At 43.5% G+C, this 25,173-nt stretch overlaps 1 protein-coding gene across 1 annotated transcript in view; it reads right to left on the bottom strand.

Annotated features, from left to right (window-relative positions):
• Nucleotides 1–6,457: 6,457 nt before the first annotated feature.
• The window catches only part of itga9 (integrin, alpha 9), a 45,268-nt gene continuing 26,552 nt past the window's right edge, over nt 6,458–25,173 (bottom strand). Inside the window, exons 16-28 of the mRNA XM_079280682.1 lie at nt 21,916–22,068; nt 20,782–20,858; nt 20,199–20,346; nt 16,282–16,368; nt 16,113–16,192; nt 15,828–15,911; nt 15,271–15,379; nt 15,048–15,155; nt 13,620–13,745; nt 13,306–13,425; nt 13,121–13,216; nt 9,906–10,025; nt 6,458–8,826 (exon numbers count right to left, since the gene is read on the bottom strand). Of these exons, the coding sequence (XP_079136808.1) occupies nt 8,728–8,826; nt 9,906–10,025; nt 13,121–13,216; nt 13,306–13,425; nt 13,620–13,745; nt 15,048–15,155; nt 15,271–15,379; nt 15,828–15,911; nt 16,113–16,192; nt 16,282–16,368; nt 20,199–20,346; nt 20,782–20,858; nt 21,916–22,068 (1,407 nt within the window). The 3' untranslated portion in view covers nt 6,458–8,727. The remainder of the gene's footprint in view (nt 8,827–9,905; nt 10,026–13,120; nt 13,217–13,305; nt 13,426–13,619; nt 13,746–15,047; nt 15,156–15,270; nt 15,380–15,827; nt 15,912–16,112; nt 16,193–16,281; nt 16,369–20,198; nt 20,347–20,781; nt 20,859–21,915; nt 22,069–25,173) is intronic.

Raw genomic sequence — 25,173 nt, 5'->3', positions numbered from 1 at the left:
GGACCGTCTGCAGCAGATTTTGCGCGTTCTTCACCAGGATCTCATCAGACGATTTGCACCCAGGTGTTACAGCATTGACACTAAGTAGAGATGAGGAACTTTCTGCATTATTATTTTCTAGCTGAGTTCAGCGTGTGATTTATCTCTTTTATTCTTCTGACCTGGAGATGATGCTGAGCTGGTTGGTGATGGTAAGAATCTGCTCAACTATGAGGGAGAGTTCAACTGCACACTGTTTATCCAGGCAGTGGTTGGCAATTACTCTGATGAACTGAGTGACCGACTGGCAGTTTGAGAGCACATCTTTGGCTGCAGTGACAAATGCCTCTTTATTCTGAAAAAAAAGATGGAATGATTGTGGATGAGGATGCCTGCAAATATCAAGATCAAGGTAGTAAAGTGCCCTCTGGTGGTCGTTACCAGTATTGGGCCTTTCTTCTTCAGGTACTTGGTCATGTAACACAGTGTGTCAGCCATCTTCCTGGTCATCTGGACAATTTTGTTTTCTTTGGGATCCCAGCTGTCACTTTCTTGCTTTAGAGAAAGGGATGTGAAAGTCAGCGAAAGAGTCTCTTTGTATGGGCCAGACCCGACAGCGTCCTGTAGAGAAATATAGGGACATGGTTTCTTGTGACGTAAAAGAAACTGAATTTTAAATTGTGTTAATTATGAGATACCTACATTTTCAATATTTCCAGGTCCATATTTTGCCACGTTAATATTTGGTTCTGCAGCATCTGTGCTTTCTGTGTTGCCTCTCTGCCATGATGTCATTGTCATGTCAGAGGGAAATTCCACTTCTTTGACTTTCGATGGGACTGTGGCCAACACGTCTTTGATATCCTCAGGTGTTCTGCCCCGTAGACCAGCCCCGATGTGCTCTTTAGCCTCTTGGTGAATCCCATCCTGCTTCCTGATCTCCTCCACCACATAGTGAGCTTTGGCTGACCAGCACTGTATCTGCACGTCCAGACTGAGTGTGTCACAAATATAGTGAGTCTCCACCGCGAGCCTCGCCCTGCTGATTATATCTGAGATCTGAAAAGACAGCCGGTCGTTGATAGACCTCAGGTTGGAACGAGCGTGTGGGTTGCGGATGAAGTGTAAGCAGTCCTCCACTCTCTTGGTCGCAGTTTTGACATTTTCAAACAGCGTTTGAGCTGTGTTGTCAAATTTTCTCTCCACATCCTCCGTGTTGTTCTCCCTGAAGTGTTCAGCAGCGAAATAAGCAAAGCTAACAATATTCTGAAGTGCCGCGCCGTAATCGTTATTTGCCTTGCTCAAATGAGAAGAAAGCACTCTGATTTGAATCAAAAGGCGTCTCTGGAAGAAATCTGATTTTGCAAGTTGCATGACACTCGGCATGATGTCAAGCTCCTCCGCAGCTTTGAGATAGGCCTCAGTCAGGGTTTTTAGCTCTTCCTGGTATCCTGTTAACTGTTTTGATTTGTAAGCACTTCTACAACTCAGGCCGGTCAACCTCGCCGCCTCTTGGATTCGAAGCGAGTTCTCCGACAGCACCGCTAGCTGTTTCTGAGGGCTCAACTGGTTCATTGCGGTTGACGTTCCCAAAATCTTATCAAGAGAATTCAGCAAAACCTGAATAGACAGGCCCCAGAGGATGCAGAGCCCCTCTCGTTGATCCACCTGTCCTTCCAGTGAGGTGGAAAACTCAATCAGATACTTTGTGTTGTTTTGGGCTTTGTTCAGCTTGTTGTGTAAAACGCTGAATGTTTCTTGGCCGGCGCTTTGGGAGGTTAAACCAGACGACGTCAAGAGCTGGACTACTTCAGCGCATAAAGTCATCACTTCGTTTAGTTGCTGCGTAACGGTGGCCGCCCTTGTCGTCAGATTTCCTTGCAGCTCAGTGTAAACAGCAGTATACCAGGTTCCGGCTACTGGCAGTAAAACCTTTCGGGTGTTGTTGATGAGGTCAGTAAACTGCGTGCTGTGTTTGTAGACGCTCTCCGTGCTCATCGCGGAGCTCATCGCCGTTTCTTGAGCTGTCTGGACGAGCAGCGGAGTCATTGACACCAGCTCTGCCCTAAAACTTTCCAACGTCTGACAATCAACCGCATCAACAATGGCCACGGCTTCCTTTGCAGCTTGGGCGTAACAGTTCGACAGCTCAAAAACACCAGTGCAGGCCCGGTTGAGTGCTGTCACGTCTTTCCCTTTAGTCACAGTCACAACTTCATACAAGAGGGGTAAAAGGTCAAATTCGAGAGGTTTGTGGATCAGTCTGGGCTTAACGGAGACAGCTGGGCTCTGTAAATCATCAAAGTCACATTTATGAGCCAGTTCTGCTTCTTTGCTTTCCTCGTGTGAGTGTTCCTCCTCATGTTCGGTTTGGGAATCCCTCTCCATAACCTCTAAAACAGGACAGCCTCTTATCATATGATCCGGGTTCAGTTCACAGGGGTCTTTGACCGGCACACATGGCCGTGAGATTTCAGGCTGACGTGCTGCTCCTCGCAGCGGGCTCAGGAGATGTGGATGCTGTTGGCCGTCCAGTCCATTTCTGAGCACTTTCAAATGCTGAATAGCCACGGAAACATTACCCGAAAAAGTAGAATATGCCTCCAGATTTAGACGGGAACCTAAAAGCACATCTCTGACTGACTCACTCACTTTGGTTCGAGAGGATTGAACCTGTTTCAGCAGGACCAGCAGACCATTCCTGTGGATGGGGTTATCACTTCTGTCCAAGTGCCTCCTCACTGAGTGAACCACCAGCTTCATGTGACAAATAAGGTTTGCAGCATGTTCATTAAACAGTTTAAAGCTTTGCTCTCTGCACGCTGAGTCACATCCATGCTGATCATTGATGACCTCATCAATAGCAATACTGGTGAACTCCCTCACATCCATTACATCACTGAGAGCATCCTGAAGCTGACTAGTCTCCTCCTCCCATTTTTCACACACCTCATGAATCTGTTGAACAGTTTGCATTGAGTTATCTGCCAGCTCCAGGGACAGAGGTGCGAGCCGAGCCCCGAGCCTCGCGAGGCACGCTCGCGAGTTCTCCACGCTCTCCAAACTCTTTGCATCGACAGCGACGGCTGAGATGAAATTTGTCACTTTGATTATTCTATCAGTGGAAGATATGACATCCTCGACTTGTGACTGAATAAAGGACAGATCCGTCTCTGTAGAAGAATGTGCACCCAGGATCTGTCTCGACGCGCTTAAAAGTTCCTCAACTGTCGACGATGCCGTGGGAAATGCGTCCAAGACTTGATGAAGAACAGTAGTCGTCATAGCTTCGTCAAGCAATTGTATTTGCTGCACCAGCAGAGTGCAGGTCCTCTCAAGGCTCTGCTCCGAATCATCCTCTGTGGACTTTAAAATCCTTCTTGTGTCCGACCAGAACTGCAGGATGTGCCGACAATGACCCACCACTCTTTGTTGAAGCTCTCTACGAGAAGTGTTTGCCACAACCATAGAGTGAAACACAAGATCTCTCACCACACTGTCAAAGCCACTGCCTCGGAGTGAGGAGGTGGGGGAACTAGTGAGCAGTTGCAACAGACTGTTCCTCCTCCCTGTGTAATACCCGCAAGGACCCAGTGATCCACTGTGGCATTCACTTTTCAGAGTCATAATCACGTCACTCACTGTGCTGTGCACCTTGTCCAGAATGTACCTCTTGGCTTGCTTCGCCTGCTCGCTAGTGGGGTGTTTGATGGTTGTGCACGTGGCCGTGTGCAGCATGGAGATGCACCTCCTCAGGATCTCCAGGGAATCAAGGAGCTGTTTCGTTTGCCTGGGGTCCCGTAAGGCATTTGCTCTCTCAACTGTCAGACTGTTGAAGAAAAGCAAAGCCTCAGAAAACACCCGGAAAGATTTGAGCAGAGACTTGATGTCTGGTGCGGAGCCGAGCTCAGAGAGGGACTCCAAAACTCCATCAGCAGCAGCTACCAGTCTCCTGACAAGAGCATCGTCGTCCACTAACAGAACCTAAGAGGAAAGACAGATAAGGGGACTTGTTACTGCTTTGCCTTTTTAGCCATGCTATAGCAGCATGGAACTGTGGAGGGCAATATTGGCTCAGTCTACCATTTTGACTGAAATGTTGTCATTCTCATTGTGAACATGTAAGCAGGCGGACATTTTAGCCTCACGTAGAGCCGCTTATTCATATTTCACACATGACTTACTTTGGCCACTCCCAGGAAGACGTTTTGCGTTGCGGTGATGAGTTCCTCTCTGTGCTCAGTCAAACCGGGCTGAATGCTGAGTTTCTGGGCTGCCAGCAGCACATGCTGTCCAGACACAGTGACTGACTCCAATAGGGACGACATCTCCATGTGCAAAACCTCATCCTCTGTGTCACTTATTTGCCTGGAAGTAAAGAGCCATGGTGTTAATCTGATAATACATTACACCTATCGGTCTCTTCTACAGCTCGGGAAACTCCCCAACGTACGCACCTGGAGGCCACTGCTGCCATGTTGCCAGTAGCTTCAGCCACAGCCTGAGCTGCGCCCTCCAGCTGACAGAACTGCTCAGGTTCCTCTGCACTGTCACACAGCAGCACCAAGTGGCATAAATGACTTGCAATTGGGGCGACCACCTGCTCCACCACCGCAGTCCTGATCAACCCATGATCAAATGAAGAGGACATGGTTATCAGAAGGATTCTCTCGAGTCAAAAGAAAGGGTGGTGCGTTCGCTGTGGTAGCTGAATTGATAATGAATGTGCTCCACAGAGGAGCTTGTGTTTGGCATCAGTGTTTCATAGCAACTGGGGGGGGGTCACCTGACCAAACACATACACATGCTGTCACCTGACCAGCTTGAGTGTTTAACTGCCTTTCTTTCTTGCCGTATATGCAGAGGTTTTATTTTTGAATCTATTTATTTAGTATTTTTCGTGCTTTTACAGGCTATTGACCTGTTGCCTTTTGGTTAAGTGTTTGTACAGTGGAATACAGAATTCAATGTTTATAATGTTTATATTGAAAATAATTAACCAAAGTTGCCTGTGGTCAAAATGCAACCTCAGTCCGCAGCAGGAGGATTGTGTCTTGTCTCCTTGACACTTGCACTAGTAGCGTATTCGTAAAGATTGCCAGCACTCAGAATAAGAGACCTGTGCAGTACCACATGTTAACATGACAGTGACAAGAATTGTATCTTTTTTTCTGGTTGCCCTGTAAAGGTGATAAAGATAATAAGATAGGCTATTTGTGTTATTTGTATTGTAAGTAAAGTGAATAGTTAAAATAGGTCAACGTTTTTTGTTCAGTAAGGAGAGAAACAGGACTCATCTCTGTAGCGAGGAATGTACTACATGACTCATGAGTTTTTTCAAAACACTATGACCTTTTTTGGACATACTATACAACTACTTTTATATGACTTTTTTCAACATACTCTATGACTTTTTTATGACTTTTAATGACATACTCTACGATGATTTTTTTCTTTTAATTACTTTTTTGACATACCACACCATGACCTTTTGACGTGCTTAACTATAACTTTGATGATTTGTTTCGACATACCATACTCTGACTTTTTTGATATACTATATGTCTTGTTTATCACTCTTATCAACATACTATATATACTATTTATACATTGATGACTGTTTTGACATACTACAGTATAACTTTTTTTCACTTGCTTTTCGACATGCTAAATATAAATACATATAATTAAGCCTGTATGAAAGTGTGTTTTTAGGAACCACTAAATTGCATATTTAAGAGACATTGGGATCCAGCATCTTCCTACAATTCAAGGAATAACAATCAGACTTCAGTTGCGTAATGAGTAGAACAGAGTGGTGCAGGGATGACATATTTCTGTAGACCAACAGTTAGCATCGCACTGGTTCCCTTGATAAAAGCCAATGTGATTTTTCCTTTGGATTATTGCAGAAAAAAGCTCCGTGATAAACATACGTTTATGATACATCCAAATTTAGTTCAGCGAGATAATCCTCACAAATGAACACCACTTTTATGATTTTTGAAGCATGGACGCAATCGTCAGACTAGACCACGGACACATGAGTATACACAACAGGGCAGTGATGATGGACCAGTCGGCACAATAAGGATTTGTAGTCTCATTTAGCCACTTGTTAGCAACCGCTTTTTTAAAGACACTCAACAGCGGCATTAACTGACATATATATATGTATCATTTCTGGTTCCTGCAGCATTCTATATTGTGAGCGTGATAAATAATGTGCACATTATCCACTTCGATGAGATGGAAATTAGACCCCTATAATTAGAATGCTGTTTTTGCACAAAAAAACTTTTTTGTTCAACCAAATATAAAAACTGTTTAAAGAGTTTTCAAAAAACTTTGAATATGTAGTTTATATGTAGTGTGTACATTTATATCAAAGCAGCCAGCAGAGAGCACCACACACCTTAAAAAAAAGAAGTGAACTATAACCAACAACCACACTGGACAAAAACAGCATACAGAGCCATGAAATTTCACCAAAAATCTTTTAAACAGATAAATATACAACTCCAACATTACTACATCAAACATACACACTACATCACACTATAATGAAAATGCTATTCAGTGACAGTAGTATACTCAGAACCAAACCCCCAAATAACGGTGTGATTGACTGTGTCCACAAACATCACAGTTCAAAAAATTGTCAAGTGTCGGTTTCACTGCACATAGATATAGCATCGGTTTAACAAAATCAGAGGGAGGACGTGAATGTGTACAGTATATGCTGTCATGCCAGTGGAATTAAATGATAAAATAAACCCTATCGATCAATAAAAGGTTCATACAGGACAAAACAGAAAGCCAAGCAATCACAGTGAACCATAAAGTGTGTTACCACTGTGTGAAACATATCAAAATATTGTTTGTTTTTCTTTTTCGGGCATTGCACGTTTTAATCTGACTCTGGACTACTGCAAAAATATCTTTTCGATATAATGAATTATAATCCCATTGTCACTGATAAATTCTGCAAAACTCTACAAATGTATGAAATAGTTAATATTCTTATTTCTTTAGGGACCTTTAATATAAAATGTAATTCGCTGTGTTCTGTAAACGTTCATTCAGCATCTAACCCAGCTTTTTAAAAGACTCTCGAGTACATGTGGGGTCAAATTTGAGTACTGACAAGCTGTGAACTTTAATAGTGGCAGATATTCGGGGAGCTGACATTCCTTCATGTTGACTTAAAATGAGCTTTTCCCATGAGCCCCAAAGAGCTCGTTTATGTGAAGTGATTGAGTGCAGCACATTCCCACCTATTCTTAGGGCATTACTCATGCCATGGGCCCCTGTAAACGACTGAAGGTGGACTCCCATCGCAGACTTTCATCTGGCCGTGGAGAGCAATGTATCTCATATTTCACACTAAAACCCAATGACTAATAACGTAACAGTAAAATTAAATATGGTCTGTTTAGGAGATGTCTGGAAATGTTTTGGAAATTGAACATGATCAGGACTTATGTCATGACGTATATGAATCATACCGTACAACATTTCAGTCGTCACTTGAACCTGAAAACCTTTGGGGGTCCATCTAAAAAGTCAGCTGCATAACCTGAGCAACAGATCCTGGCAAAAACAGCGTCAGATAATTCACTCTACTTCCCCACACACATTGCACTTTCAAAGCATTTGTTCATTCAAAGTTAAAATGGACAAAATCACTTTGTTACATCCACTTTTAAACACCTACAAACAACTGTTTAAAAGCCAGACCATAACAAATGGAACGCTTATGAAAAGTCTCAAAGCTTGAAATGTGAACGTAATTCACAACCGCTTGATAATAAAGGAAATGGCAATTTCCTTTATTATGGCAAATAATGGCAAATAAGAGTGTTAATAGAGACCTGTACTGTGCGGTTGATGACCACATCCTGAGCTAGATCCTAATGGCCTCAGAGAGCGCTTTTACTGGGCCCTCAGAGCCTCTGCGACAACCCTGACAACCCTAGCGGATGGCATGAGGACACAGCGTTTAACCGTTGTGTGTGTGTGTGTGTGTGTGTGGGTCTGAAAGACAGAATCAGCTCCGGCTTGTTATCTGTGGGAGAGAGCGGGAGTCAGATGTTTAAACCAGATATTCACAAGGCGGAAATAATACAGAAAAGATACAATCTTTCACTCCCAGGAAGAACTGAATATACAAACGACTCCAATCATATACTATACAGGACATATCTTTGGCATAAACAGTGAAGCTATGGAGCCAAGGCATTCATTCTTATCAAACATCAGTGCTTTTAGAAAAACATACCGGAGATACAGTATGTTTATAATGGCCGTCAAAACCACATCTCTTCTTGAAGCCCGGTTTTATACAATATGGCTTAAAGTGTAAATTTGCTATGTAACACAGCCCTGAGGGTTTCATCGTCCACCAGTATTCATGCTGTCGCCACGTCCCCGTAAGGATGTGGGTCTCCATCAACAGCTCCGCTCTCGCTGGCTGAGAGTTACCTCTTTTGAGATTGGCTGAATTCCACAACAAGTGTCCTCTGGCAGGCAACACGGTCACTTCAGAAGCCTGTTTCCTGTACCACCACCCACAAAAAAAAAGATCAAGTCTCCAAAAAATATGGAGAATATTCTTCTCTTCCACATATGGAAGACTGAAGGGCCTGGTGCCACTGGGGCGGCTGGGCTGCGAGACCACGTGCAATTGGATCTTTCTCGACCCAATCCCTAATCTCATTGGCTCCTGTGGGACCCCCACTACAAGTCTCAGTGGTTCTTTTCCATCCAGTCCCAGCTTTCATCACTGTCCTTCCTGTTCTTTTCAGCCTCAATGATCTCTCTGTAGCGCCGGCGGAAGAATCCCATCTGTCAAATAACGAGAGGAACAAAAATGGATTTTCTTGCTTGACTTCTGGATTTGATTTCACGTAGCTTGTGAACGCAGCGTTATCCAGCAGCTGACTCGCAGGAGTGTCACTGAACGCACCACCAATGAGAGAGTTTATTAAAAACAGTCTCTTCTTCAAGCTGCATTAATACAATAATAACATGTGGTTTGAGCTATTATTATTGATTTAAAATTGAGTTCATCATGACGGATTACAACATATCTTAGAGTTAAAAACATCTGGGGGTGGAAATGTATCCTGCAGTGAAACAAATAGAAAACAATGTCTTTGAACAGGCTAAACCACACAAAACCACAGGCATGGATGGCAGCAAATCAAACCTTTCCCTTTAGAAATGTGTTATTTCTTTGAAAAAGTAATATTGCACCCAAATTTACATTTTACTTCCCAGTGTAACGTAAATGAGATACGAAAGGATGGCGAGAGCAGTAGATTCTTAGTGTGTATCTAAAAATGGCAGCCACATTGGGATTATGCCTCTCTCACTACGACTCCATTCATTTATCTGCGTCTCACTACTTACGTTTATTGATACAGACCTGTACTCTCCTCAGGCATTTCCTGAAATGCGCAATACAGGACATGTGCTGCTCTTGTATGTGGGGTTTATTTTGGCAAGGTCCGAAGACCTGGGGATCGGGGGGGGGGGGGGGGGGGAGACCTACATTCCAAGGTTTCGCTGCGGTATTCCCGCCGGAAAATGAAGCAGCGAAAAAGAAAAGACGTTTTGTGCTAACAGGGCCTCTAGACATCAGTGTAATCGCTTTTAGAGTCTTCTTTCATGTGAGTGGTATGGTGTGAATGATTGTCCAGTCTGTGATTTGTCATTTTCATGGATGTTAAAGGCCCAAAGTGAGCTCTCCCCCCCCCACCTCTTCCCTCCAGCTGTCTCTGTACAACTGGATACTGTGCGGACACAACGCCTCTGGTTGTGACAAGTTTGTGACAAATATTGCTCGAGAAACAAGCAGTTTTGTGTCTTTTGTGTTTGTTGACGAATGAAAAATCACAGTCTGTGTTTATGCGTTGTTTTACCTTCCAGAGTAGCACAGCTAACAGCAAAAAGATGAGGATTCCCACCAGCAGACTGATGGCAATGATCCAGCCGACTACGTAACCCTTCGGCTCCTGACTGTGGAGAGCCTCGAAGACCAGCTGAAACACAAGACTAGTCAGTCAGTGAGTCACACTCCAATACAACACACACACACACACACACACACACACACACACACACACACACACAGGCGGAGGGACACACAAGAGTAATCATGAAGTCATGTGCTGCTAATGATGCAATGTAGTGCAACAATAACAACCAAGACGCATCGTTTTTCAGATGCTTTAGCTGTGTCACTCTCTGTAGTGAGTTTATTTTACACAGACCGCATTCAATCAATCAGTCGTGTCGTTCAGTAGAAAAGACAAAAACAGTCAAAGTCAATGTAGAGTCAGAATCAGTGTTGACTGGACAAATATGCTCAAAATATTTTTCATCCACATGGTAAGCGGTCACTTTTAGCCAAGCTGGCAGCAAGGCTCAATGGATTGCAATGTCAGTCCGTCGGTCGGTCTCCCACTTTGGTCCACACTGAAATATCCAAACAACAGAATGGATTGTCTCTCGATCTAAATGAATGACTTTTCCCAGTACTATCATTGTGACAAAAGCCTGTAAAACTACCACCCCTAAAAGTCTCAGCTGTACTGTGTGTTTACTGCTACAAATGTTAGCCTCCTTACTTGCAGATGGTAAAAAAAATGATGCGCACTAAACATAAGCATGTTATCATTGTCATTGTTTGTTAGCAAGCTGACATTAGCTTTAGCTCAGCCTAATAAAGGCGCTAGCATATGTGCAGGCTGGCTGTCTGACAAGATGTTGCCCTTTATGTCTTCATCACATCGTAGAGCTAGTCAGTAAGCTTGACCATCACTGTTTCATAATACACTGCTCTGTGTGTGCAATCTCAACACATCTGTATCTTATTAGGTCAGTGCTATTCAAAAAAACACATCATCCAACAGCCTTTTTTTGTAGCGTCACGCCTTTAAACGGTTGTGAGAGAAATCTCGGGAGGCTTGGCAACTCTGAAACAAAATAGCCTGGTTCCACAATAAATAAGAGCTATTTAGGCTGTTTCCCATGACATGAATGAACACTGACCTGCTGTATAATCTGTCACTGACAGCAAACTCAGTTCACTTAACCCAATGCACGCTGAGAAAATGATTTTAAATTATTATGTTTTTGTCAGCGGAAACGACTTCCAAGTGGACGGAAGTCGTTTCCGCTGACAAAAACATAATAATTTAAAATCATTTTCTATCTCCAGTATTTTGATTCTTAATTGATTATCATGACTTTCATTTATTTTTGACAGTAAAATCATCATTTTGACTTTGTGCTTTGAAAAGTTGATTTGAATTTATTCAATACTTCTGGTCATATCCAACACAATTACACGGATCGCTTGAAATTATTTCCACTGAATCAACAGCGGTTTGACTTTAGTGAAATTTTGCATTACTCTGCACCACAGCTAAGCCTGCTTGACTGTCAGCATTCAGGCCTTAAATGGAAAACATCACATTCACAGGGATCATAAAATAGATGTAGATATTTACTAATGGTCTCAAACAAAGGCAAATCATGTGTAATCTCCCACATGTCAGATAAGCTTGCCTAATTTGTTACTGCAAACAATGCTGGGACAATTTCAGAAATGACTGAGGAATTCACTGCTTCAGTGTTCAGTGCTGTAACACCCTTTGAACTTAAATGTGGCATGAGACGCCAACTGTGAGCCAAGACAAAACCAAGCGGACAAGTGGAGATTAATCTCTGTTGAATAGTTTCCCAAATTAACACCTCCCCCTTACTCGTAGCTCTGGAATGAATGCAATGCATGCTGAGGCGCTTGTGTGTACAGGACAGATGAAAGCTCGACTGGTCGTTGCACTCTGACTTTCCCAGTTTCAACTTCTGCAATCAGACAATTCCAGGAATGTCAAGTTGAATGTGAAGTTACTCAGTTTGTAACTTGCGTACTCGCAACAGAATCCTATAGATTTATGTCAGTTTGTTTACATGTCAAGGGAGATTAAAAAGTGAGCTCGTCGTTCTGCTGACAACCAGCCGGCTCGATGTGAGCGATACAACCAGGGACCACAAATCATACTTTCCAGTGTGTACTCTAGTCAGCAGGGATCCTGAGGGAAAAGGTAACTGTGTTTACTAAAACCTAGAAGGGGGGGGGGGGGGTTAACAGTTGTGTGAATGAGCTCACTCACACTCACTAAGTGCTGAAAGAGCAGCATGGTATGGACATATTCATAGCAGCTCTGAATTTTCCGAGCACGTCTGAAGTTCAGGGTCAGCAGGGCTGCAGCCCCGGTCAGCGGCCTAATCACTTGAGAGATCCCACTGCGAGCATGCTGGGTGCTCAATGTAATCATCACATGTGATCTGGTGGGCCATTCAATCACTCAGCAAACAACATAGGGGGGAGGGTCTGTCCTTGAGCACAGCTGAGGACCCCGAAAAGAGGCCGATAGAAGTGCCACCGTAGAGTATACCCACAGTCCCCAGCTGTTCTCTGGGCTCACAACAGCGGCTCACGCATTGTCTAACCACAGCACAGTGGATTGTGCAGCGAAAGATACAAATATATATGCGTGAAAAAAAATAATTTGGCTGTAAATATGTGTTATGTCACTGTCTGTAATGACCAAATAAATATTCTGCTTACCCTCACGCTTCACTGCCTGCCATTGTAAATTCAGATTCAATGTTTTCAGGGTCATATTTCCTCGCCATGCTTTGGAGCTTTTACAGGGTTGTACTGTATATATATATATATATATTTCTTAATCTATCGAAATCATTCGTCAGTACATCTGTGGCGCACTAGATGGCACTCTGAGGCCCACTGCTGGGCCCCGGCTGGGAAATAGCTGCTGTCGGGTGTGGCGATAATTCTGTGGGTTTGTCATTGTAAGCAACTACTGTAAAATAGTGACCAACTGTTAAAATAAATATATTGATAAGAGCTCCTTTAAGTAGTTTTTAAACACAAAAGAAGAACACCTGGTACCGGAAGCTGCTCGGCTGGATATCACGTAATTGTGATGTTAACTGTAGTTATTTTATGTACCATAATTTACCTTTTTTGCATTCTGTCAAATTTGACTGAAATATTACAATTAATGTCGGTAGAGGGTGAATTCACTGTCAATAATGTACTCACAGAAATGTCCTCTGGCAGGCCATTTGGCACCTCCACTGCCCTGTCATTTACTTGCACGCTGCCCCTTGTCACAAACTGTATCACAGAGGAACTCTCCTGTGGGTTGAGAGAGGGTGGATTTCTGTTACTATTAGAATCACAATAACCTGCAACTCAATTTAACAAGCTTCTGACATGCTTCTTACCCTCTTGAGAATTTCAGTGTTGAGGAGAAGCTTCATATCTATGCTCAGAGCTTCCTCTTTTAACTGTGGGCCCAGACTGCAGGAGATTGTCATACAAGCTCTTCCAGGCCGGTCACAGTCCTTTTAAAAAAAAAGACAGAGAAGATGAAACAGAGAGTGGGAGAGAACAGAGGAAAGTGTGTGGGAGAGAGAAGCATGTATGATGAACAGATGTATCACTGACTAAAAACAAAACAAAAACATGGACCTTCACATGGGGCGACTCTCAGTGACCTCTGGATGTCAAAGTGCACCGCGGGGGGCTGCATACTTACTAAGACTTTGCGTCCTGATTTGGTGAAGAAGGCAACGATGGAGTGGAAGATGCTCTCTCCGTCCTGGGGGACGGTGCACGGTGTCGGGTTCCTGTGAGGGGTGCAGTTCCCTCGGCCCTCGGCTACCTGAAACAGGACAGTGGGAGAGTTGTGTTGACTACATCTTGAATCAAATCTGATAATGAGGTATAACAGAGTTTAGTTAACGTAGGATATGTCATTGTTGAGGAGGAAAGCAGGAGTTTGTCATGTTAATGTTGCAAAGATTTGGGGTTTGAAAGCAAAAAATGTACACATCAGCTCTTCAGTCACTTAAACTGGCCCAATCCCACTGTTGTTATGAGCCTCCAGGGCTCAGAGGAAGTTCTCCCCAAAAAGAAGCCATAACCCCCCCCCCCCCTCCCAGCCAGATTTCCCATATGGAGTGATTTAGAGGTGTCTGGTTTACTGCCCAGCCCCCAGGGAACACTTCCCCTTTCCCCTCTCCTCAGTCCGACCTGAGGCTCGGGAGGTGGAAATGTCCTCCGTCCTTCCTCATTGTCTGTTCTGTTGCCACCCAGCATGTCTGAGCTTTTATTGCGATGTTTTCTCATGTCCTGTCTTTCCGCTGCCGTTGCTGGTGTGAAGAATCGTAGGCTCCACCAACTTTTGCCCTCACGAGAACAGAAAATTCACATTGAACCATGACGATTGAGGGACTTTGTGCAGAAAAACTTGTACGTATGGAGCAACAGTCGGGAACTTGTATATCATATCTGAACAAATGGAGGTCTGTATAAAATGTAAGAATATCTGGCTATAAAATAAAAGTGTGCAACTGTCCGGTGTGCCACAGGCTAGACACGGTGTATTTCCAGGCTGGGGATGGTACTGGGCAGTAGCCAGCTCTGCAGGTGTCCCATTCCCATTTCGTGCAAGCTGTCTGATCCCTCTGAAAGTGATTCCAGATGGGCTCAAGGAGGGTGGGATACAGTGAACCCCGTCTGCCCATTCACAGTATACACAATTATCAGCTTGAGCTCCCCCATGATCTACCTCTATGGAAGGAGCAATGCAAGAGTTAAGAAAACATTTAAACCCAGTGGGAGGATTGTGTTTCTTTATCTAAATGCAAAATGTTGTGAAACTAAATGGCTGGCTAGCTTCAGTAGCAACGTCAACACGTTTGCTTTGCTTTTCACTGCCCCAGTGGTGCCTCACACTCAGCAAATTGGCCACGCCATGGCAAAAAGCCCGAGGGTTTAGCAGCCGTCTGTCTATACATAAAAGTGTCGTCTGAGGTGGACACAGGCAGCTGTGCCATCAAGAGAAGCTTAGGAGTATGCAGGATAAAATGAGCTAAAAATACGGCTGCCTGCAGGCGAATAAACTAATAAATAATGATTTGGTCTGGATAAATAATGGAGATAGACTGCTGCTGGCATCCACCTGTGTTTCAATGATGTGGAACATGTCGGCTCCGCTGCCAGCCAGCCGGTTGGGTATCCTGATGTCCACAGTGGAGCCGGGCAACCTGCTGGGCCCCTTGTTTATGGCCTGGAACCACATCACAAGGAGACGGGAAAAGATGGAGACAAAGGGAAAGCAAAGTGAATATATAGAGAGGCATGTCCAAATACTACAAATCCAACATGGCCTCTGCTAGCAGTACCTGGAAAGTGAGATTAAGAGGCTGAAAGTCACACTCCATGTCTTCCAACCGGACGAAGCGAGAGGCATCGATGTAGTTTCCGTACACAAAGGAGCTCGGTGTCACCACACTGCAGATAACAGAGAGATTGGAAGATGATGCATTCACATTCACTATTTATTACAATAAGCTTAAAAAATAGCCTCATGAACATCTCTGGCTTTAGTCATGTTATCAGCTGAACAGCAGAGATTTATTTAGCAGTTGAGATATGAGTCAGATGAGTCCAGCTTTGCTCTGAAGCCTCCCCTCACAAAGACAGACAGCACACACAGCAGCTTTATCAGATGTCAGACTTGTGCCGGATTTGGGCTGTTTTACATCTCCTTCCCTTCCCTGTGGAGCAGAGCCATGATAAAGCCTTCAGAGATAAGGCTTTTCAAGTTGACATGCTCCATACTGACAAAAAACACTCCCTCTCCTCCCAACAGCCAACAGATGGGAAACCAGTTCAAGCTGGTTTCAGCTTTAAGTTTGTATAATAGTCACGACACTGTTATGGTTCGTCTTGTTCATACCCAGTAATAGTCGTGTCGGTCTCATGAACCAGAGGGATGGACAGATCCAAGCTGTTGTCAGAGAGGTTGTGCTCAGGATTGGCGCTGCAACAAACAAGGAACAGTTAAGTTATTCAGTCATTTTGTAAACCAATTCATTTACAGTATGCAAGATGAAACTCCACAAAACTTCATTTGCTCTGCAGGGCATAAAGTTGGGCACATTTAAGGGGATTCATAATTTAATTCACAGGTAACAAAAAAACCTGTTGTTATGCACTAAAATGTGAGACTCTTAAGACTTACCTTTTTGCTTGAACTAAGAACTGTAATGTGTCATTTTCCCCAGAGAGCTGACGCGTGTCAAAAATCACTGAAAAATGATACTGAGGAGAAAAAGAGAGAATAAACCAGGGGTTCTGCGACCAATGCAATTCTGACATTATGCCATTAGTTCTCTCTTGGTTTGAGCTACCTTAGTCTGCGCTCTCATGAAGGGAAATCCCACGCTGCATTTGAGGAAGTCCAAATCAACAAGTCCACAGGAAATACCCTTCTCTTCCTGCAAAAAGACAGATAGACAGCGAGTGAGAGGAGGAGATAAAGTCAGACAGACTGGAGACAGAGTGGGAGACAGTCACAGTGATGCCAGACACAAAGAGGAAGACAAAGTAGACTGTGATAGGGAACACTCCGTTTTCAGAAGTTACCGAGCAAAAAGACTCAGCAAAGGCTCTGGGTGGTAAAATAAATGCAAATATCACAGATAACGTAATTGACTACATATGCACGGTGAAAAGCAACAGTATAACCTCTACTGCAGCTTTAACAACACACAGGGACACACACACACACACACACACACACACACACACACACACACACACACACACACACACACACACACACACACACACACACACACACACACACACACACACCTGCCAACATATACAGCAAGATCAAAGTGTATTGTTAGAAATATACCTTCTATATGTAAAAGAATAGGTACCCATTTTTTTATTGAAGTTCTAAATTAGGTTAAACGAAGAATGTATAAAGCAGTGATGGCACACACACATCTGAGCGGGTGGGTAATTGGACAACCTCCAGGCGGCGTGTTTGGAAGCTTGTCTAAACATTATGGAGCTTCACCGGCTGCGCTGTGTAAACACTCGGGCCTTGACCCGACGAGGAGTAAGAATTCTTTTAGCGAGAGTTCACAAAGAGGCTGTCGGCTGAGCTCGTGTGCTGGGAGCATGAAAGAGGGCAGAAATTATTCACGACTAAGTTTTGAAAAAAAAATAAAAATAAAAAGACAGACTCGCGCTCCTGGAAAATTCAGCAGGGGGGCTTAAGTTAAGTCATACAAAACGTCTGCATGCGTCAGCTGCTGTCCAGTTTGGGCTTGTGTTTATAACATGTTTCCAAAAGAGATAAAGAAAAGAGGTGGGACGGTTGTCTCTGCTGACATATTTAAAGGTAGACATCCATCCACGGTATCATCCACAACGCCATGCCCCTTATTCAGCAAATTCCCAGTGTAAATCCAGGGTGTGGCTGTTCCCTCCATCTTCATTAAGTCAGCTTAAATAAGCAGCGCTGCCCTTTGCATGGAGACTATGGCGAGCCCTGTAGGGGCAGGTTGGGACCCCAGCACAACTGGCAATGATGGAATTTCCTCTATTTCCTGTATTCCTTCATGCTGCTGCGCAAACACTGCCTGTCCCATGGGGCTGGGCAGGATTGGGGAAGTCAGCCTGTTTACCCATCATCCACCTGGCAGCTCTTGAGAGAGCAGAGCACTCGGACACATGGCCTGTTGTGCCTCCACGGGGAGAAAAGTGACAAAGTGTGTTTGTTCAGCACTTCTTCACTTTCTTTCTCTTGTCTTTCTCTGTCGGGAACAAATACACGCTGGGATTTTCACAAATGGCAGGCCCACTAAACATCACCAGGATTGTTTACCCTGCTTTAGTGTCGGCTGAAGCCTCTGCTGGAGGAGTACATTAGTGTGGATGACAACACACAGAAAGCCCATTTTCTGCATGTCTCTTTATGTCGCCATCCACTTCGGTATTTATACATTTGGCTCTACGGTACTTTGGTCGACCTTTTCCAAGTCAGTGTCATTGCCTGCTTTCCACTTTCCACATAGGTATGAAGATTAAGATCCACCATTGGCTTACATAGCATGTGCAAAGCTGCATCCCCTCAGACAACAAAGCCAGTGATTCGTATATTCTTAGGTTTGAAGGACCACTGACAATTCACAACTTCACACATTTAACAGTTGCGTTCCCACTTTCTGGACTCTGGACTGAAGTATTCAGATCCACTTTTTAAGTAAAAGTAGTAATGCCAAACAATAATAATACTCCATTACAAGTAAAAGTCCTGCATTCAAAATTTCACCAATTAACAATAAAGAAGTATTATCAGCTAAATGTATAAAAAGTATTAATTCTGCAGAATGGCCCCTTTCAGAGTGGTGGATATATACACTGATTATAAAATATGAACTTTAGCATACATTTGTTATATTGTGACATCGTGTATGTCATTATTGTACAAACACCCATAAATAATGTGGTGTTGATTTCAAATATCACCCTGCCTAACAACCCCAAAACTCGTATTGTAATACGACTAACTTTATAATTAGATTGCTGTGTGGTTTTACCCAATAAATCATACTATTTAGAGGCAGGTAGGTTTGTGTGTAAAGTCATAATCTGCAAAGTAAAGCAAAACTATGGCTTTCAGGTAAATGTGGAAGTGGAGGTACGATATTGACCTCTGAAATGGAGTGGGATAGAAGTATAACCCACTGGCTCAAAACATCTGGTCCAAAAAAAAAAGAGCTAGAACTAACAATTCAAGCATTTCAGAGAAAAAAAAACAGAAGCCGGTGTCTGTGGATCCCACGGGAGTGAAGGCAGTGCTCCCGACACCAATTCACCTCCGCAGCTTTCTGACAGCTTGTGTTGCAAGAACAACAGACAGATAACACACCCCACTCTCAAATATGAGGGGGGGGGGGGGGGGAGCACAAGTTCACGCTTCGCTCACTGGAGAAAAAGCCTCAGGGGAGGATTGGAAGCTTCACCTTAACTTTACAAAAAGGGGTCACATCAGCACCTCGGACTTCGCCAGTAGTAATTAAAAGTGTCTCAAAGAGCATACGGCAGTAAATCTGCTCGGTTTCCTCTTTGTCATCTCTTCATACCGTTCACTTCCTGCTCCCTTTGTGCAGTGGGCCACCCTGACTTATCAGGTTCCAGAGCAAAATGAGCCTCTGTGCACTGCTGGTAACCTGATACTTAATTAGTTCATTAGATTAGCTATGAAACTCAAACTGAAACACTGTTTTTCTAATATTTGCCTGCAGCATGTGTTTTATTTTAATTCAATTTCAGCTTTGTTGTTTAAAAAAAAAAAATCATGTCACATAACGTGCCGCTTAAAGAGATGATCTTATCCATCACAGGGGAGCAAAGCCCAGCTGGAGGATAAACACAAGGTCCATTATGAGGGCAAAAGCCTTCATGATGGATGTTGTCCTCTCTAACATCTGCTGAGCCCGTGCAAGCTCGTGTCAGAGCGCTCTGACTGACTTTCTGACTGTCTTTTTCGGCTGCGAGCGGACCCGCTGGCCTCTTTGCAACAAGCGAGCGAACAGACGTGAGCAGAGGCAGCGGTGGCCGCTGTGAAACCCATCCACATGCAGCGCGGCGTGGAAAATCTCCCAGGTATAACGTGGGATGCCAGTGGGTAGACATTTCTTTAACAGAGACAGAATGATGAAATAGTTTTCTGCTCGAGGTCAAAGAGTGGGAGGAGCAGACCCGATCAGTGTCCCCATGAAGGTCAGCCATAATCCTCATTTTACATACCTGCATTAAATATGCCCCGCCCCCCTTTTTTTTTTACATGAGTAATGCGATTTCAACGGCACATAAGTCAAGCTTATGGGAATACGAGGCATGTGTGTTCTGATTTGTTCTCATGCACACAGCTCATACGTTGTTGACATGGTGTGTCTGCCTTGAATAAGTCAGAGAAGCGTGTGACAGGTCAGCCAGAGGAGCTGTGCGATGGGACAGCTGCTGCTGCTGCTGCTGCTGGGCCTCTCCTGCTCTTCATCCTGTCCTCCTGCAGGCCTGTCTTTTTGTATGCTTCACTGTTTAGACTGCGCTCTTGACATTGAATCAGGAGTCTAAATCTTTCGGAAAATGTACGTCTCAGTTGAAAACCGATGATATTCAGCCGATACGTATGTGAAATAAATGTGGTCCACTTCATCCACAACGTTTCAGCCAAACAGCCAAATACATTTCAGAAACAAACATTGTGCACTTCATTAAACAAACAGCAACAAGAGCAACAGACCTTCTGCCAGAAGTTGATGTAGAAAACTTCTCTGGAGAAGTTGAAGTAGATGTTGGTGTCGTAGGCGTCGTCCCCAGCGTTAGAGATGGTCAGGTTCAAAGAGACGGTCTTCACTCCTCCGAGGGCCAAACGGGGTATGCTATGAAACCTGATGGGAACATAAAATAAAGAACGCATGTTAGAGAATAAACAAGCTTCTTATGACAACTGTGGGATGTGACAGGAGGAGCAGGAAGCAAAGATTTATATCAACATCAAATCTGAATTTGTCTTATTTTGAAATCTTTGCTTTAAAAGTTAACAAAGAGTGGCCTTACAATTCTTGTTTTTCAGGCTAAAATAAAGAAGATGTAAAACTACTGCTCCCCATGACACACACATGCCGTCACTGAATGTACAAAGAGCAAAAGATACACAATAAAAAGAAAGGGAAGTATGGAAAAACATATGGACATCCTCCAAGCATGCGTCATGGTTCCACTACCCACACCCACATGGCCTATGACGACAGCTTGCTTCCTCAGGACTGAAGAAACAGACAGAGAATGAATCTAAACTGTTGAGGAAGTCAATGTTTTTTTACCCAGAGAGCAACAGTTTCCCGTGAAGCCTCAGGTCTGCAGCACAGTCGTCTGACAGGCAGTTCTTCTCGAACCAAGTCTGGAGAGGAAACAGCAAAGTACACAGTTCATCTGACGTCACGCACACAACACATTAACTCCACATTCAGACTAGGGGGCAGTATCGTGTTGTTGATGAAGCTATCCAGCAGATTTCTTTTATCTGGGAAGGACACAATCTTTACTCTTTCTGGTCTCTCTTTTAATCAGTCAGAGGACGGTCTTTGGTTTGAGGCTAAATCATGAAAGGAAACTTAAGTCAAGCGGTAAAGTTTGATGTAACGTTGATGAGCTTCAGATAAATGGATTCTGTAGGTGCTGAAAGGCGCAAACCCCTCCGTTTTTTAAGAAGTGCAGACAGTGGGGAAACACATGTGGGGCAGGTTAGAGGTGGTCGCAAAGGAAATAAATGAATCTGTCTTTTTGGATTCCACTCAAGAAAAGCTAACACAGACAATAATAAGCTGGTAACCCACACCAAATCATTATAACCTCAATTTGGGCTATTTCCTTCATTTCTTCTGTGGTCCAAGGGAAGAAAAAAATGTATTCTTTATAATCAATTGAAGAGATGAACTATAATCTGAATTAGTTGAAAATAACTGCTATGTTGGTGATCATCCTTTTACCCTCATCAGCTGCAGCACGCCTGAACCAAAGCATTAATGTCAAAGATGATGCGGTATCTGAACAATTTATAGAAATGAATCAAAACGAAATGAAAAGAGGTTTAAATGAAACAGCAACACAAAATCTCCGTCATGCTCATTTTCTTGCTCAGCACAATGAATTATGTACTTCATTGTGGGGCCAGAATGTTTTTTTCTTCATTGATAACAACTTCAATCATCCATTGTATATCAAAGTCCAACCGCAGGAAAACAAATGTCCAATGATCAGTGTACATTTTTGAATTATCACCCTCCTCCACACCACCATATTAAGATCTTTTTCTCTGGTAACTTACTGTCACCACAGAAAATCAGACATTGAGAAGCCCTGAAACCTTTGGCACCTCAACATAAGATAATTACTACTTACATCTATTTGAACAATATTGATCCCAAACACCATCTCATTTCGTCTCAAAGTTTTACCTCGTTTCTCGCTGCGGTCTTGTTTCCTTTCCTCCATCGTAGCACAGGAGTGAGCGCGGGCAGGTCTCGCTCCTGGTGTCCCGACAGCACATGCCTCCCCAGGCTGTAGGCCACCTCGAACGTGATGGCTGTGAACACGTCCTTCACATCTTTCTGCACAGAGCACAAACAACAAGGCCACAAAACTATTCAAACTAATGTGAAACCTCAAAGAAATAAGTATCATGCGACAGCCTGGGCGATTATGGTAATTGAACATCTTTCTCCAATTGACGACTGGCGCAAAGACTGATTACACTGCAGATTATCAGAGGATCATACAGTCTGGATGCGATGTTATCGCTGTAATCACTGTGCGAAAGGATCCACAGGGTTAAACGCAGATGTAATTATACTGATAAACTACAAAATTATCTGAATTGGTTTAAATAGACGAGAGAAACGCTCTCTGATGAATTACAATTTCTTTATTGTCATTATGCTGAAAGTAGTAAAAGCAGGGCCACCACTAGGTTTCCAGCAAAGGAAACACATGGATGGTTCTTTTAACCTGTTGGTGAAAGAGATATCTTTGCGTTTTTGGCGGCTCCATCTGAGACCACAAATGAAGTGTTTGATTTGGCATCAGGTTTGGAAACAATACAGACGGAATGAAAACAGAGAGCTAAACGTGCTCAAGTCCCATATCTTCATTAGATGACAGCGCTGAAAGACGTACATGGGAAAAGCAGATACTGATCTCTTCTGTCCATTACAGTTCAACTCAACTCTTTGAAGGCGGCTTGGTGGGATCTTAGTGTCTAAAAGCTGCAGCAGAACAAACAAGCTCCATGCAACCTGTATCCCTGTGCCCAACTGATGTCCACCAACATGGAGCCAAACCCACAATGCAAACACAAAGGGCTTCCCTGTGTTTTCCGGTGGTCACTTAGGCCACTCGTTCTTTCGCACTTTCTCCCTTCGGTCCATTATCGCAGCATTTTCCAGTGGGCACCCACCCATCCTCCTTCCTCAGGCAGGCACTGGGCCAGTCTGGGCTTTGAATACATCACCAGTTGAGCGCACACCCAACTCATCAACAGTGAGAGAGTTAGAGCAGGAAAGAGTAGACGTTAGGGCAGGACATGAATAGACATTTGGGAAATGGTGCTGCGCACAGATAAAGACATGGACCAGAAAGAAAATCAGTTTCCAGAGATATTCTGTCATTATTTGATTGGCTCTACCACTGATAGTTGAAAATGTATTTTGTTTATATAATTTAATCTTGATTAATCATTTCATTTATACAATTTCCCAACTCCTCAACTTGCTTCTTTGTCCGACCAACAGCCCAAAACCCAAAGATATTCAATTTACTTTCACATAAGACGAAGAAAAACAGCACATAGTTCGAGAATCATTTTGTCAATCAAATAATCCACTACCTGCTTCAGCTCTAATTGAAAACGACAACATTATTTGGCCAGTATTGGTCAGCAGAAAGGCTGAGGCAGGAGGTTGACCTCACAGCCTTCACTGGACTGCAGTTCATGCCTCATTAAACTTATAGAGACCGTGTTGTTCTCGTAGTACGTCGGCTCAGCTGGGAGGTAACACGACACAATGTTGTAGTCAGTGCTGGAATACTATGTGAGGCACCAGCGAAGCCCTCGGCCTCAACAGCCATTAAAGCAGAATGCTTGAAATGGCCCCTGTCCACTGGCCTCTGAGTGAACTGACCCCCCTGAGACTTGATTGCCACAAACTCACACCGCTTATCTCACATTTTCAGAAAGCCACAGGAGACCTTGGGGACATAACGAGCTGAAACCAAACGCGGTGTTTTTGAACAATCGCATGCTTAAAGAGTGTCTTTTATGCAAGTAAACAGGCATAATCTTTCCATTAAACGAGTGTGCTGTGGAGGGTTGTCTGTTCTTTTTTTAAACAGAGCATCTATTATTGTGCACGTACGGGGTCACTTTCCTCTTGAAACACCGCTAACTGACTGGAGAGCTCTCAGGTCTCTCAGCAAGCTCACATTAGAGGTGCCGGAGGCCGTCCCGGTAACACTTGGCCTCAGCTTTTATTATCCCTTGATCAATGCTGCCAATTGCCCCACCCGTGTCCACACCCCAGGCCCAGTCACCTACTCACTCCTGATCGTGCCTTTAATTCCTGTATTTATGGAACAGAGGAGTTCCTGGGCTGCAGCTGAGAAAGACACAGGCTGGTGTTTACTGCCTGCTACCGATAACTTTATGGAAACAAACGCAGCAACTGTTCCTCACATGCTGGTGAAGCTTGTGACCGGTCATTCTCTTCTCAAAGGCGTCCACTGTGTTCATTTAAATATAGAGGCAGCAGGGTGGGCCAAAAAGCATGACAATGAACGTGGACATATAAAACTACAGGTTAATATCAGTTTCTGCGTGTTTTAAAGCAATAGTATACGGCATTTGAAGGAAGAAATAAAACATTTGTCCTCTTAGAAATGAAATAAACTACAAATACATGTTTTCACTTATTTACACAGTGGTTGTATGTTGTGTGGGTTCGATTCCTTGCTTGGTTTTGTTGTTTACTTGCATTCTCTTCATATATTGTGTTTTATATTCTAGCATTATGTACATCATTTCCATCTTACATCGTCCATCATTTATATTTACAAAAATCATTTATTTCTAATTTTCTTATATTTCTTTATTCTTATATAAGAGCAACTGTAACATACCAATTCCCCTCCGGGATTTCTGATTCCAGATGGTTCCAGATCTCTGAATGTCCAACATAAGTTGTTCAAGAGTTTCAAACAGGTCTGACGCTGGGCTCAGTCTATACTCCTGAACGTTGTGGATGTCATCTTCCTATATAGCTAGCGAGTTACATAGACACACCTATGCATTGACAGGACAATGGCGACAAGCGTGAATGAAATGGATGCAGCTTTGGAGGTTGCTGTCATTCGGCATGGAGAAATAACACACCCAACCCAATATGCATATTTATTTGACAATGGTGAGAACTGCTCCTCGCTTCCACGGTGACTGTAAAGTACGTCAGCAAGATGAACAGATCAGTCATTTAGTCTGATTATCAGGTAGTTTTAGTCTGAAGAAAAACTGTCTGTTTTGACACTGGAGGTTTCAAATATTAGTGTCTTTAAACACGATGAAGGATTTTTGTTTTCACAGTGTCCTTTGAGTCGGAAATACTGCCAATAAGAAAAGGTAAATTTCCATCACGGCCACTTAAAAATATTCTGAACCCTCTCAT

The sequence above is a fragment of the Melanostigma gelatinosum genome, assembly GCF_949748355.1.
Source record: "Melanostigma gelatinosum genome assembly, chromosome: 12".
In the NCBI taxonomy this organism is placed as follows: Eukaryota; Metazoa; Chordata; class Actinopteri; order Perciformes; family Zoarcidae; genus Melanostigma; species Melanostigma gelatinosum.
The sequence above is the reverse complement of the archived record's forward strand: the minus strand, read 5'-3'. Positions and strand labels throughout refer to the sequence as shown.